The sequence below is a fragment of the Vombatus ursinus genome, unplaced genomic scaffold, assembly GCF_900497805.2.
Source record: "Vombatus ursinus unplaced genomic scaffold, bare-nosed wombat genome assembly UNPS02014768.1, whole genome shotgun sequence".
NCBI classification, from domain to species: domain Eukaryota; kingdom Metazoa; phylum Chordata; class Mammalia; order Diprotodontia; family Vombatidae; genus Vombatus; species Vombatus ursinus.
Window position 1 is genome coordinate 19,741,946 of NW_020954546.1, and position 15,803 is coordinate 19,757,748.

Sequence of the window (15,803 nt, forward strand, 5' to 3'; positions counted from 1 at the left end):
CTGCCCAGTGGGCTGATGTCCTCGCTCCAGGAGAGACGCAGAGGGTCGGAGAAGGAGCGTGCCAGCCAGAGAGCCAATCAGAGGCTGGCAGGGGAGGTGGCCCGGCAGCCTGGCAGCCACTCACACCCTGGCTGGAACTCTCCGTCCAGCCCGGGACTGGGCAACGTCTGTGCCAATCAGGGAGTGGGCCAGCTGGGGCGCTGGGCCAATGGGAAGAGGAGGCTCGACTGGCCCTGGGCAGGCAGGGAGGGAGGAGAGGCAGTGTGGTCCTGCCTCAGTCCTGGCGCTGCCTCAGGGAGGGAGAGCTCGAGAGGGAGGACGCGAGGGCAGGATCCCGTGTCCCCACCCCCTTTATCCTCAGCCACAGCTGGCTGCCCCTCCCCCGCCGCACATCTGGCTGCCCCTTCATCTCGCATCTCAGGCTGCCGAGGCACGCCCCTCCCTCCCCCCATCATGCCCGGCTGCTCCCTGCTCTAGTTCTGTCCCCTAACCCCAACCCTCCCCACTTACCCCCCACCCTCACCCCACCTTAGCCAGCCCTTCCCCCTCCCCAGCCTCACCTCCCCCCTGCTGCCCAGAGCCAGAGGGATGGTGGTAGTCACAGGGCGGGAGCCAGTCAGCCGTCGCCCGGATGATGCCATGTCCAGCTCGGACGCTGAAGACGACTTTCAGGAGCCTGCCACCCCCACAGCCACCCAGGCTGGGCATGCCCTGCCCCTGCTGCCCCAGGAGGTAACGGAGAAGGGATGGGGCTGGGGGGTGGGCCTGCAACTTCCAACTCTCTGTCCATGGTAGACACCTAGGAGCGTTGGGGAAAGTATGGACAGAGCCAGGAGGTGGGGGAGAAGCCGACTTTGTGTATCTTTGGCCTGAAAGTGGCCACAAATCATAGGGGCATGAAGACAGTGGCGAGTTCCCCACCCTATTTCCCCCAGAAGGGGTGGAGTGCCTCTTATTTTTCTTCCCCTGAGCTCTTGCTGTCCAGGACGCCCGAGTCCTTTCTTTTGAGTCTAATATTAGCGGAGGGAGCCCCCAAAGACTCATTTCCACCCTTTCCCTGGCTGCAGGGGGCGTAAAGGCAAGGATTTGGGGCCCCCGGTAATCTTAGAGATCACTAGAATCGAATAACAAGCTTTTTCAATTTTTTTTTCCTCAACTTATCTCCATTGCCCAGATGTCCAGGGGGAGCAGAGGACCTAGCAGGGGACCGCTGGTACAAAGCTGACCAGATAGGGGGTGTGTCTCGCAATCCACAAGACCAAGCTGAGGCTGCCTCCCTCCCCTATTCTGCACCCCCCACCCCCCACCCCAGCTGCTGTCCTCTGATGTAATGGGGCTTCCTATGTGTTGTTCATGAATGGGCGACTCCATCTTTTCACTGTCTCTACCTGAGATGAACTGAGAAGCCTGGGAAAAGACAGTGGGGGGCAGCTCCTGGGGTGGCCCTTGAGGCTGAAGTACTGGGGACAGCCACTGGTCTACCATGTGACCTATGAGAAAGGCTGCGGCACCCAGGGAGTCCAAGATGGGGAGGGGCTTTGAAGGCACAGTCTGTGTCCTCTAGACTGGGGAGCAGGACACTAGGGTTCTTTTTCCTGTTTAGTCACTGACCTGCCTGAATGACCTTGGATAAATCCACTCTGGGTCTGTTTTCTACAGGTCCCCCAGCTCTTAACAATGGGGAGAATGATTGTCACTGGAAATTTGGGACTTTGGGTCTAAACAAAAGGGCAGGTGCTAAGTCCCTTGAGCTGTTGGAAGAAAGGGGCTAGTGAAAACCTCAGGTGGTGTTTATTCTTGGTGAGACCAAAGGAGAATTGTAAGATGGGCTCCCTGGAGACCTTCCCCTGAGCCCGGGGCTATAAGGTGTCATGCACTCAGAATACTTGTTTATCTCTGATGAGTTACCTGACTTGGAACTCATCTCTGAGTTTCCTTCAAGCTCACACTTAAACTCTGTACCTCAGTTTCTGCACCTGTAAAGTATATCGAGAAAAAGACTGGAGTCATTAATATAGGGAACTTCCAAATGTGGAAACTCCCCCGTCCCCACCAATGCAGGTCAGCACCCTCCAACCTTAGAGCTGCCTATGGTAGAGGTGTCAAGCTCCGATAGAAATGGGGGCCACTGACCAATACATACAGATCCCTCAAATGCAATCCTCACACTGACTTAGAAAATCACATATTAACATTATTTATGTAAATGTATTTTAACTATTAATGTGAACTCACATATTAATTAGTTAATATAAGCATACATATTAATATGAATTTTGTTGTTGTTCATTTTTCAGTCATGTCTAACTCTCTGTGACCCCATTTGGGGGTTTCTTGGCAAAGACACTGGAGTGATTTGCCATTTCCTTCTCCAGCTCTTTTACAGATAGGGAAACTGAGGCAAGCAGGGTAAAGTGACTTGCCCAGGGTCACACAGCTAGTAAATGTCTGAGGTCACATTGGAACTCAGGAAGATGAATTTTCCTGACTCCAGGCCTGGCATTCTGTCTGCCCACTGCATGTGTTAATATATTTTATTTATTAATATATTTTAAAATTTATTTTGTTAAATATTTTTTCCAATTACTTCTTAATCTGATTTGGGCTGCAAGGGAGGGTGTTATTGCAGTGAGCTGTTTGACACTTCTGGTTTAAAGCACTAAGAGGGGAAATGACTTGCCCAGGGTCACACAGCCAGTATGTGTCAAGTCAGCATGCATTTGTCAAGGACGTACTGTGTGCCAGGTACTGGGGATCCATAGAAAGACAAAAAAATGGTCCCTCCCTCAAGGAGCAGCCCAGGGTCTAATGGGGAAGACAACTTACAAAGAGCTACGTACAAGCAAGAGACAGGATAGGATGGCAACGTCAGAGGGAAGGCACTAACGCTAAGGGGGACTCCGAAAGGTTTCTTATGGAAGGAGGGATCTTAGCTGGGACTTGAAAGAAGGCGGGCTGTGAATGGACAGTCTTCCTTGGCTCAGAGACCCTTCTTTAGAGACTATACCACATTGCCTTTCTCTGGGTATAAAAAAGTAAAGGAACACTTGACACTTACTAGCTGTGTGACCCTGGCAAGTCACTTAACCCCAATTGCCTAAAAAAAAAAAATGCAGAGGAAGAGGAGGATGCCAAGTCCATGGTTTTGATCCAGGGGAGGATCAGAAGAGGTTATGTATGTGAAAGTGCCTAGCACATAATAATAACAACCACAACAAAATTTATGTTGTGCCTAATGTGCCAGGTACGGTGCTAAGCATTTTTACGTATATTTTTTCATCCTCATAAAAACCCTGGAAGGTAGATGCTATTATTATCCCCTTTTACAGATGAAGAAACTGAGGCAAACAGAAGTTAAGTGACTTGCCCAAAGTCACACAGCTGGTAAGTCTCTGAAACTGGATTTGAACTCAGGTCTTCCTGACTTCAGTCCCAATGTACTATCTACTGAACTACCTAGCTGCCGCCTCATACTGGGCTCTTAATGTTTATTGATTGAAAGTAGAAAGACAGGAGATAGGGAGATGGTGTAGGACAGAGGAAAGAGCCCTGGCTCTCGAGTCAGAGGACCTGGGTTAAAGTCCTGTCTCAGCTTCTTCCTCTGTAAAATATGGGGATTGGACTAAATGACCTCAAAGGCTGCTTCCAGTTCGTGATCTGGGATACTTCGAACCCAGCACATGTTGAACATTAGTATATCATCTAAGGATCTAAGAGGTCATTCATGTGGGTACTCCCCCCTATACCCACATATAATACATGCACTTCCAGCTCCATCACAGATCTTGATTCCTCTGTGATTTAAAGGATGGTCTTCTAGAATTCCCACAGTGGAAAAAAATGTAGCCAACCTAGTGATGGGCTCCTCTGAGCTAAGCCAGGCCATTCCTAAGAGGGCAGACACATACTCTGGTCACTGGCCTGTGCTTAAAGCTTTCAAAGTCTGGGAGCACCTGCCATGGCTTACGCCCTGCAGCTGGCCTGGCCTTCGAGAACCCAGGGTTACCTCTGGGTCCTAATGAGGCATTGAAACAGAAATGATTCTTCAATGGAGGCATGAAAGGGATGAGAGGTAAATTGGCATCATGGATACAGTCCCAGCCCTGGAGTCAGGAAGACCCACCTCTGACACAAGCCATGTAACCTTGGGCAAGACAGTTAACCCTTGAACCCTCTCAGGTAACAGTCTAAGTATGACCAGAGCTGGCAGAGCAGGTGGTGATCTGCCTGGATGGGGAAAGTGCCCTCACTGATGAAATCATATGTGGCCCCCAAAAATTAAAAAAAGAAAAGAAAAAAAGAAGGGATGTAGTTTGGAATAGGGCTCTCACTAGGTGGACATTTATTAAGCACCTGCTAGGTGTTGGGTACTGTGTTGGGAGCTAAGGATACAAATACCCATGCGTGACAATCCTTGCCCTCAAGGAGCTTACCTTCTACTGAGTGACTTGGACAAGTCCCCTGTTCTGTCAGATGGAGGGGTCGGAGTAAGAGACCTCTGAGGTCCTTTCCAGCTCTAGTCTACGACCCTCTGATCCCATGACTAGACGTCACTAAGGTTCCTCGAGGCCTTTGGGGCCTATGAGTCAGTTCCTAGCCTAGGGAACTAGCCCCATTTTTTTCACATTTATTTTGGTAGCACTCCGACCCAGTGAAACACATCCAGAAAATTCAAGGGGTGATGACACATTGTATGACACATTCAGGGGTTACGTGTCTTCATTTACCTGTCACAGGTAAATTTACCTAGCAGTTCCCTCTCCTCATTGTGTTGTTGTTCAGTCATTTTTAGTCATGTCTGACTCTTCGTGATCCCATTTGAGGTTTTCTTGACAAAGACACTGGAGTGGTTTGCCATTTCCTTCTCCAGCTTGTTTTACAGATGAGAAAACTGAGGCAAACAGGGTGAAGTGACTTGATCAGGATCCCACAGCTAGTAAGTGTCTGAGGTCAGATTTGAACTCAGCTCTTCCTTTTCCCTTCTCCAGGGCTGGTGCTCTATCCACTGCACCACCTAGCTGCCTCTCCTCGTTTTACAGATTGTTGTTTAGTCGTTTCAGCCATGTCTAACTCTTCACCCCATTTGGGTAGGGTATATTAAGTGGGGAAGGGAAGGGAAGAAAAGGAAAACACAGTGAGGTCAGACACCTCATCCAGGGTCACACCGTGATTCCTCTTGGATGCCCAGGTTCCTGCTTTCCAGTCTATTTCAACACCCCAATGATTGTTCTTCCAGTTCCCTGAGGTTGTCCCACTCAACATTGGAGGCATGTACTTCACCACACGCCTATCAACATTACGGCGCTATGAGGACACCATGTTGGCAGCCATGTTCAGTGGGCGCCACTATATTCCCACTGATGCTGAGGGACGGTATTTCATTGACCGTGATGGGACTCACTTTGGGTAGGTGTTGTCCGCTGCTTCTCGGGGGTTGTTCCACCACTGCGTATTTGGTTAGACGCAAGGAAACACTTACTGATGCTCTCAGTGTCTTAGGGACCTAGAACCTAGATCTCTTATAGTGTTTTAGCACTGTACGAGGTATCTTGTAGATACCCAGCAAATGCTCCACTAAGTAGAAAGATGTCATGATGGAGCAAGGCTGGCTGTGGACTTAGGAAGACCTGGACTCAAGACCTGCCTCTGGGACTCTCAGCAAGTCGCTTATCCTTTCTGGGCCTCAGTTTCTTCATCTGTAAAATGAGGGAGTTGGAACAGATGACCTCACAGTTCCTTTCCAGCCCTAAGTCTAACTATACTGGGCATGTCTCAAGCTGAAGCAACATCAACTCCCAGTGGATTCATGTAAAAAAAAATTCTGGACACCTTTAAAAAAAATCTTATATATTTGTTGATATCTTTTGTGTTTGTATCATCTTCATTTTTTAATACATTTCTTCTCCCCATGCCTACTCAATGATCCAACCCTGTGACAAAGATTGAAAAAGAAAGGGGGAAAAGTAGTTTGGTAAAATCAACTGACACATTGGTCATATGTGGCTATGTATACAAAAGGCCACACCCCAAACCCCCCACCTCTCCAAAGAGGAGAGGGAAGTACATTTGAAAACTGTACCGCTGAGTGATAGGGTGTCATGGGGCTGATTTTCCTCCAGAGACTTTTAAAAAATCAGAGGTGCTTATCTGTGTGGATTTGACCAGATGTGATCTTACCTTATGTCGTCCCTTCTTAAGGAAAAAAACCCAAACTTCCAAGCTTTTTGAACTAGATCTGAAAGATTTGTGATGCTATCAACAGTGATCCCCTTTGTCCCTGGACTGATTTCTTTGTCCAGGACCATAGCACGATGAAGGAGAGTGTAAGAAGGGCTCCTCTACCCTGGTTTTGGAGGTAGGAAGAGGGCTGGAATGCCCTCCTACTCCAGTGGTATGACCAAATCAGGCCACTCCTGAATTCCTGCCATTGGAAACTCAGTAAGTCATCAATTGCAGGTCCTCCACCCCCTCCACCTGCAAGAAAGACTTCCTCACTCCCAGGCCAGGCGAGGGGCCAGTTTCCACCTTCACAGAGGGGACATGTGGCCAACTCATTTGCTTTGTAGCATCTTAGTGTCCCCAGTGGGCTGTCAGCTGCCTCTGGCTCTGAGAAAACAACGTGTCACATCACTCGTTGGAGCTATAAAAAGATTTGTTTGTGGGCTCTTTGGGGGAGGAAAGTGCTTGGCCTCAGCTGGCGTCCCACGAAGACCTTGAATCTCAGGCTGGGCTGACCAAAGGAAGGGCTCCGTGGTGCCAGTGAGGCATTGAGATTTGGTTTGTTTGTTGTTTTTTTTTCCCTGAGAGGGCTGCTGGACTCTGGCTTGTGTCCTGTCTTGTTATGTCCTTGAGGATGCTTCCAAAGAGTGATGGGAGCCAGGTGGCAGGAGACTAAACATGGCAGCCCTGTCTGGCTCTAACCTCCTGCTGCCACAGCTTGGCAAAGGCCTGGGAAGAATAAGAAGGGTCTGAGGCCCAGGATGTTGCTCCAGCTTGGAACACATACCCAGGGGAGATAGATGGTGGGTGGGTTTTCCTCCCATCCCCAGGTAGGGCAGGTTCCTCGATTGTGGACACGAACAAGATGGAGGGTGTCAGGGATGGCAAAGGGCCTTGAGATGATGAGCCTTATGAAGACTGGCTGAAAGAGAGGGTATGTTGAGTCAGTAGAATCCACCAATCTAACAACAAGCATTTAGTAAGTGCCTTATGTATGCCAGGTGCTGGGGCTACCCAGATGAAAATGAGACAGTTAGTCCTTCCCTTCCAGGAGATTACATTAATGGGGTGGATGATTATAGCCATATACTGAATAAAATACAAGGTGGGGCGGGGAAGGCTGTTGAGTGGATAAGGAGAGAACTTCATGTAGACCATGGTGCTTTAGCTATATCTTTTTTTTTTTTTTTTGGCAATTGGGGTTAAGTGACTTGCCCAGGATCGCACAGCTAGTAAGTGTCAAGTGTTTGGTCTGAGGCCGGATTTGAACTCAGGTCCTCCTAACTTCAGAGCCTGTGCTCTATCCACTGCACCACCTAGCTGCCCCACTTTAGCTATATCGTGAAGGAAGAAAGGGGTTTTCTAAGGCAGGGGTAAGGTGGGAGTACGTTCTGGGAAAGGGAGAGAGGAGAGGACTGGGGTGGACAGAGGATCATAGGCACAGCTGGAAAGGACCTTGTTGGACATCATGTCCAACCTCCTCATTTTACAGATGAAGAAACCGAGGCCCAGAGAGGTTATGAGACTTGCCCAGGGTCATACAAGCTTCTCTGCCTTCTTGCATCCCTCCCTCCCTCCCTCCGTTCTTCCCTTCCCTGCCCTCCCACGTCCCCACTTCCCCCAGTGTAGACCTGCCCTTAATTTCTCCTTTGCTTCCTTCTCCCTTAGAGACGTGCTTAACTTCCTTCGCTCTGGCGACCTGCCCCCACGGGACCGCGTTCGGGCCGTGTACAAGGAGGCCCAATATTATGCCATCGGGCCCCTGCTGGAGCAGCTAGAGGATGTGCAGCCGCTGAAAGGGGAGAAGGTGCGCCAGGCGTTCCTGGGGCTTATGCCCTATTACAAAGGTGAGGAGGACAGGACCAAACCATGTGGAGTCTCACTGGCTGTGTGACCGTGGGCAAGTCACTGAAACGCTCTCGGCCTCAGTTTCCCCATCTGTAAAATGGAGATCCCAGTCCTTGCTACCTTACAGGGTTGTTTCGAGCAATCTTCCTTAGGATCCTGAAAGCATTGTGTCAATGTCTGTTATTATTGGAGTGTGCCCTAAGGGTTTGTGGGCAGATTTCAGGGGTGGGGGGGGGGCTTCTGATTTTTGATGGGGGAAAAAACCGACATCTTTATTCAAATATAGTTGTTTTCTTTTTCGGTCCTACGTATTTTATTTTCTGCATTTAAAAATATAAGGGTTAAAAATAAAAAAGGCAAAAAAAGGGGTAGCTAGGTGGCGCAGTGAATAGAGCTCTGGCCTTGGAGTCAGGAGGACGTGATTTCAAATTCGACCTCACGCGCTTGACACTTACTAGCTGTGTGACCGTGGGCAAGTCACTTAACCCGGACTGCCTCACCAAAAAAAAAAGTTAAAACATAAGGGCTACAGGTTTTCTCAGACTGCCCAAAGGGTCCAGGGTCCAAAAAACATTAGTAAACCGTGCCACACCTCAGCCCAACCTGTTTTACAGATGTGGGTTTTTCTCACTTAATGCTTCCCTTGATTCCTGGTTTTGGGTTTTGTTTTTCACTTAGAAGTTAAGTGACTTACCCACAGTTAGTAGGCATCAGAGAACCAGGTCTCCTTGACCCCAGGGCCAGCTCACTATGTTTAGCATTATGAGAAATAGCCTAAGAAAGGCATGGAGGATCGCCATCCCAAATCCCTGCCTCTACTGTACCTTTGTGACTTCACTGTGCTAGATAGATGAAAATTCTGGCCATTTTTTAACCAGACTTCCCAAGAAAGGGAGTTCAATCACTTTGATTCATTTGGGGATTTCATCCTTTTCCACTTCCCTACCCCTACCCCTCCCCCCATTTATTTTTCCCTTTATTTTCCCTTCCTTTTATTTTAAATTGATAAATAAATAATTTTCCATTCAAACTGATAAAATAAAAAATGTTATTTTCCCTTTCCTTTTATTTCAAACTGAAATCCCTATTGAGATACATCGCTTGTATTTCCCTGTTGAAATACACAAATTCCTTTTTAGGAATAGGAGTATTACTGATTTCTATCCTCCTCCAGGAAGCATGTCAGGAAGACCTAGGTTCAAATCCTGCCTCAGATACCTACTAGCAATGTGATCCTGGGCAAGTCTCAACCTCAGTTTCCTCTTCTGTAAAGTGAAGGGGCTGCACTCATTCATCTCTAAGGCCCCTTCGGGCTCCAGATCCGTGCTTCTGTAAGGCACAGATTGTCCCTGAGTTATTTTCGGCCCGTCAAGGGCCCTGCCCTTCCTCCTCCCCGGTTCCCCCTCCCCTTGACAGCTGCTGTTTTCTGTCCCCCCAAGACCACTTGGAGCGGATTGTGGAAATCGCGCAGCTGCGGGCTGTCCAGCGCAAGGCCCGCTTTGCCAAGCTGAAGGTCTGTGTCTTCAAGGAGGAGATGCCCATCACGCCCTACGAGTGCCCCCTCTTCAACTCTTTGCGCTTCGAACGCAGCGAGAGCGACAGCCCCTTCTTTGAGCATCACTGCGAAGTGGACGTGTCTTTCGGGCCGTGGGAGGCCGTGGCCGACGTCTACGACCTGCTACACTGCCTGGTCACGGACCTCTCTGCCCAGGGCCTCACGGTGGATCACCAGTGTATCGGGGTCTGCGACAAGCATCTGGTCAACCACTATTACTGCAAGAGGCCCATCTATGAGTTCAAGATCACATGGTGGTGAGTAGCCCCGCCAAGAAGCCCCAGTGGGAGGGGGCGCTGTCGGCTCTGCTTGACATCCCCTGGAGGCTGCTGACCACCCGTCCCAGGGACGTGCTGTGATGGGGACTGAGTCCTGAGCAGCCCAGACAAGGGGCCCCGTGGCATAGCTGCCCCGCTCCAGGGATGCATCTGGGGCCAGGCCCAGGGTATTAGCCAGCTGGAACAGCGGCCCCATCGGGCCCTTCCGGGAGCAGCACCTTCTTGCCTGTGGCTCGGGGGGTCTAGCTGGGGCCCAACCTGTGAGACCCAGAGCTATCTGACTGTGTCCCTGACCTCGAGGGCTGGGTCTTGAGCCATGTTTCATACCCTGGTGGGCATTAGTCCCTTTCCTTGCCCCCCCAGTCTCCCTAGCCCTGCTCTGGTTTCATTCCTTATGAAACCCTATGTGCCCAGGGTCCAGCTGGGAGAAAGGGAATGGAATATGCGAGATATGCCGGAATGAGCTCCCTAAACTCCCCATGCTGCTGAAGAAGAAGGATCTGCTTTTATCAAGTTACCTACTCCAAATATCCCTGATCAGTTTCTCCTCTTGGGACCCAGAGAGACCCTTCTTCCTCACCAAGCACCTTTCTCATCCCCTTTGGGGTCTGTGACCAGAGCTGCCAAAGGCCTGTGCCCGGTTCGCCTTAGAAAAACCAGTGTTTACAGCCCTGATTTGGGCACTGGTTCCTGCTCTCCCCCCTCCCTTCCCCAGCCCCTTCCTCACCATTCCCCCACCCCCTGCACAGGGCTATTTCCCATGGAGCTGAGATGCAAACAGCAGAGGCTGAAGGGAGGCAGGGATAGACATGGAGCCTCCATACACGCTGAGTCACAGCATCCTTGTCCACATTCCTGGCTGCTGTGTTCAGTGTGCAACTCATAGCTGTAGAACAAAGCCACTCTAGAGTCCACCACCATGAGACCTTGTTATGATAATCTGCTTAAGTCTCTCCCTCAGGGAGGCCCTGAGTTCTGAAGGATAAAAGGAGGGATTGAATGTCTCCCCAAGGGCTTGTAGGTAAGACAGCAATAATTCCCAAGAATACTTGGGTGTCTATATTTTGAAGATTTTAAAAGATCCAGAACATCTCTGGGCTGATCCCTTCTCCCTAAGGAAGCTGTTTGGGTTATGGACATGCCCTTCCTGCAGGCTTGGACAGTCAAGTGGTGGCACTCAGCGATCCCCCAGTCAGCATCTCCACCACTCCCTCGTTCCACAGTAGGACGTGTCAGGGCTGCTTGGAGAGAGTTCCATTCCTACAGTCACATCTGTATTCAAATCAATATCCATGAACTATAAAGGGTGTCTTATGTGGTCAGTTCTGGTTGGCCCAGCCCTATTGGCCCCATGCATATAAGGATTGGTTGACTTAGCCCGGGGCATCTAAAGATGCTGCCAGAATCCTGCTAGCGTGACAAAGTCTGAACCCAGGAAGCCCAGCCAGAGCCCTCCACTGAACCTGTGTGCAACGTCTTTGACGTGTCCCTGTGCAAAGCTGTCTGCTCCATAGGAGAAGTGGCCCTGAGGCAATGAGTGACAGGATACCCAGCACCTAGCAGAATGCCTGCCACATAGGAGAGGCGTAATAAATGCTGAATGAATGAATGAATGAATGAATGAATGAATGAATGAATGAATGAATACCAGCACTGGGCAAGAAGAAGTAGGAGGCAGTGGAGTGGAGGACCAGAAAGAGGCTTTCGATCTAAGTTGGCAGGACAGTTGTCTTCTGCATTTTCAGATACCCTTTCACATCTAAAAGGCAGCTGGAATTGTTTGTTTTGGGGTCCATGTTCCTGCATGGTGCTGGGTGTTGCTAACCGTGTGTCCAGTCGCATTGAGCTTAGCAGAAGTCTTTTTTTTACTTCACTGAGTGGTGTTACTGCCTAATGCGTGTTCGTTTTTTGACAGACACTGAGCCAAGCTATTGAGGAGGATGTCAGTGTGAGTAGAGCGCAGATTACTACCACCATTGCTGGCAGTAACCCGCATTGGCCTCTCTCCCCCTGCCCCCTCCTGCTCCCACCACAGAGCATCGCAGTGTATTTATTTAGAATCCACATGGGCAAGGCCCAGAATGACTGGTTTCCGAAAGCCCCTGCAGGCCTTCTTGAGGGCTGACCAGGATGCTGGGTGAGAACAGCGTCCCCCATCTCTCTGGAAGGTCATTCTCTGTTAACTCTGTCGTGCCATTCTTTTGATGACCGTGTTTCGCTGTGTGTCCTTCTGGGGAGACTAGGGCTGCCACGAAGGGTCATCCCTGGCCGCGTTTAGGGAACTTTTTCTAGAGCTAGCAACAGACCCTTGTAGCAGGCCAAGCTTGGCCTGCCCTCTGTCTAGGACCTGAAGCTGAGTTGGAAGGCAGATAAAACATTCTGTAGTCTATAGTCATCACAGCTGAAGGGGAGGAGGGAAAGAAAGGTGACTGCTAGTTAGCAGGCCAAGGGCTGATGGGAATAAAACCCCTTCTCTGGGAACATTCTTCTGGTCCCCAGAGAGCTCCTCTAATTATTGGTGGGGCTAGGACCTTTTGTATCCCCCAGCCCCTCTGTAACTTCAGTCATCTAAGCCAAGAGGGGGCAAGGTCCCAAGAGAGCCTTAGAAACACCTCCTCCCCAAATGCTCACAATGTAGTTTATTTGAATTCTTGCAACTTCACGGAACCCACTGCCCCCCCCCTAAAAATGAAACTAGATGCGTTCTCTTCAGGGACGGACCAAGAGAAACGACTCATTGGACTGGTTTGTGGATCAGGAATTTTGAGGAGGAAGAGGCCTATAGAGACCTTCTAGTCTAGTCTAGTCCCCTCATTCTGCAAATGGGGAAACTGAGGCTCTGAGAGTTGGACTCGTCCAAGTCACAAAATGACCAAGGTGTGATTTGCACACAGGTCCTCCATCTCCAAACCCATTGCTCTTCCCACTGTACCATAGGTACTGGAGAACAGGAGAATTCAAAGGTTAGGCTACATTGGGAGACAGGAGGCTGGCTAGAGCAGGAGCTTCTGAAGTGGTTGGCTCCCCACGGTCACTGGCCTGGCAAGTTAAGAACATCAGATTTGGGGGCCGGGCTGTCGGCTGTCTCTCCCCAGATGAGCTAACTGTCATTCGCTGACCGGGAGAGAGACGTGGGGCCGTCCCCTTCCCACACAGTTCATCCAGATGCTCCCTCTGGGCTGGCTCGTCTTCGGCCTACGATCTGCTGGGGGCTTTCTGAGGAAGGCTTCTCAGGTTGGGTCAGGGGATTTATCGCCCTCCTGGGTGGTTGGTTGTTCTGTCTGAGGCCCTGGTGATGTGGTGGTGGTGGTGCTACAGAAAGCGTCAAGGTCGCCGGGCATGCGTCGTTTCTTATGCAACCTTGGGCTCAGGGCACACAGGGGTGAGCCCTCTTGAAAGAGTTAAAAATATCTTCCCATCTTGTAAGCACTCTGTTTCCAGAAAGAACCTCTCTTACACACACACACACACACACACACACACACACACACGCACACGCACACGCACACGCACACAACACACACACACGCACACAACACACACACATGCACACAACACACAACATGCACACACACACAACACACACACACACACACACACACACACGCCCCTTCTATCCAGACTTAGTCCTTAATAAGACTGCTTTTCATGGCCCCATTTACCAGAGTTCTCACCAAAGACAGATCTCTATACAACTCCTATGGCTGCACCTCACTCTGGAGCCAGAGGGCCCTCGGAAGTCAGCTAGTCTAATCCCCTCATTTTACAGATGAAGAAACTTAGGCCCCAGGAGGATGTGTGACTTGCCCAAAGTCACATGGGTAATAAGCATTTGAAATAGAATTTGAACTCAGGATCTCTGACTCCAGAGCCAGGGCTCTTTCCACTCTGCCTTCCTGCCCTTGGTAGAAGGAGGCTGAAGGGGGCAAGACATTTCTGAAAATTCTGGAAAAATGTGCATGGGTAAGGGAATGGGGGAGGAGAAAGAAGGGGAGGAAACCCCAGGTGGAGTGCAGGTGCTGACCTGGGCTTCAGTGTCTTCCTCTCCTAAGATCGGGGGCTCTGTGTCACTGTGTAACAGGTCCTGTGTCGTTGGCTTTTTTTCATTCCAACGTCTGTGACAGTATGGCTGTACCAGCTTTCGTGCTGTACCATGGCATTAAAGTGAAGTATCAGGATGTAGGCTATGTGTGGTTTGTCTTCTTTGGGGCTGGTTGCCTTCTCTCCCCTACCCCCAACTTCACAGAACCATAAGATTCAGAGATAGAAGGAACCACAGTGCTCATCTGACTGGACCTCATCATTTTACAGATGAAGACTCCAAGGTCAAGAAAGGCCCATTCCATTGGGACACCTTTGTGACTGACAGCACTCAGGTAAGGAAAAGGTAAATGTTGTCTTTACCAAGCAGAATTGGTCACCTTCCTGCCTGCCCTGTGGCCTCATAAGAAGACTTCTGGAGCTGACAGCATGGGTTAACCTGGAGCCCAGAGCCCTAGGAATAACTCCGAAACCCTCAGGGCTCACTGATCACTTTCATAAGAAGCCTACCTTCCTTGCTTTTGAATGAAGAACCTCAAATATCTGTGCCAACTTCATTCACTGCCTCCAATTAATCTTCCTAATGCTCTTTGCCACCAAAACCAGGAATTACCTGAATTACCCCAAAGGGCTCTACAACCCTTGGGCTTCTTTCCATGTCCTCAGATCAGTGTCCCAGTGGTGGGGCCCTGAATGAAGGTTTCCATTTTGTTTCATGTAGCTCGGGCTTGAAAAGCAGCAGCTTCATTGAGTAAGATGGCTCTTTAGGGAGATTTTCACAAAGCAACCTCCCAATAGGTGAAAAACCACAGGGCCAATGGCTCCTTGGCTGAGGCTCTCCAGTGTCATGCCTGGGCCCTGCTTGAGTATTCCTCTATGGTGCAAGCAACCAAGATGTCTTAGCCTTAGCTTCTGGGTTCAAAGGATTCCCTGTGTCTGAAACATGAGCATACTGATCACAGTTGGATGGCTTGCATAATAAGTTTTATTGAAGGAAACATGGGAGGATAGAGATGAGAAGCTCCAGAACAGGCGTTCTTAGCCTTTTTTGTGTGTCCTGGACCCCTCAGATGGTCAGGGCTAGTCCAAGCACCCTTTCCTTATCAGAATAATATTTTTAAATGCATAAAATAAAATACTTAAGATTAATCCTTAAGATCATATGAAAATGAAGGTATCAGACTTGCTTTTTTAAATTCCAGTCCATGGACTTCCAAGTTAAGAAGATAAGCTAGGAAGTGGTCAGGCTCTTTCCATTACAGCATACTAGAAGGCCTGGGCGGACCTTTCCTTACTGATGACTCATTGCTTATCTGATGCAGAGGCCCGAGAGTCACCTCCTCCCTTCCCGGCTCCTCTGGGTCCGGGGATTCCTTCCCCATCATCAGATAGGCAGCTGTCCATCAGCCCTTCTGGACTCAGCCGGTTTGCAAGGCCAGAGAGCTGTCAACCCTACCCAGCCGGCTGAGCCCTGTAGTCAGGGAGGCAAAGGAGGGAGGCCGCTACAAAGGAAAGCTCGGGGACCGTCACCAGCATAAAAGAGAGAGAGGACACTGAAGGAGGACCAGCTGGTCCCCAGGTCTACGCCAGGCTTCCCCCTCAGGGTCCTGTATTTGCCCCTCCCCTGTCCCAGGTGTGCGACACACCCTTTTCCTGGGCGGCTTTCGAGCCCCGCCCCTTTCGTCCAAGTTTGTTTTTTCAGTCCCTTCCCCAGGTATGCGTTCAAGCCCCGCCCCTTTCCTAAGTTTTCGTGCCAGCCCCGCCCCTTTCCCAGGTTTGAGCCCCGCCTCTTTTCTGGATTCTATTTTCAGCATCCCCACTCTCTGCGTCCTATCCCCGCCCCCTCGCCCACTCTCTGCGTC

The 15,803-nt window shown here is 50.1% G+C and overlaps 1 protein-coding gene across 3 annotated transcripts; it reads left to right on the forward strand.

Moving 5' to 3' along the window:
- Positions 1-242: 242 nt before the first annotated feature.
- KCTD7 (potassium channel tetramerization domain containing 7) lies at positions 243-14,269 on the forward strand. Of its 3 annotated transcripts, none has more exons than XM_027861464.1 (5): positions 243-732; positions 5,237-5,406; positions 7,888-8,066; positions 9,507-9,879; positions 14,212-14,269. In XM_027861464.1, coding segments are annotated over exons 1-5 (867 nt in total). In that variant the 5' UTR covers positions 243-588; the 3' UTR covers positions 14,213-14,269. The 3 variants fall into 3 exon arrangements, with proteins under 3 accessions (XP_027717265.1, XP_027717263.1, XP_027717264.1); XM_027861462.1 differs by lacking the exon at positions 14,212-14,269 and adding an exon at positions 10,315-13,422; XM_027861463.1 differs by lacking the exon at positions 14,212-14,269 and adding an exon at positions 11,816-13,422.
- The last annotated feature ends 1,534 nt before the right edge of the window (positions 14,270-15,803 follow it).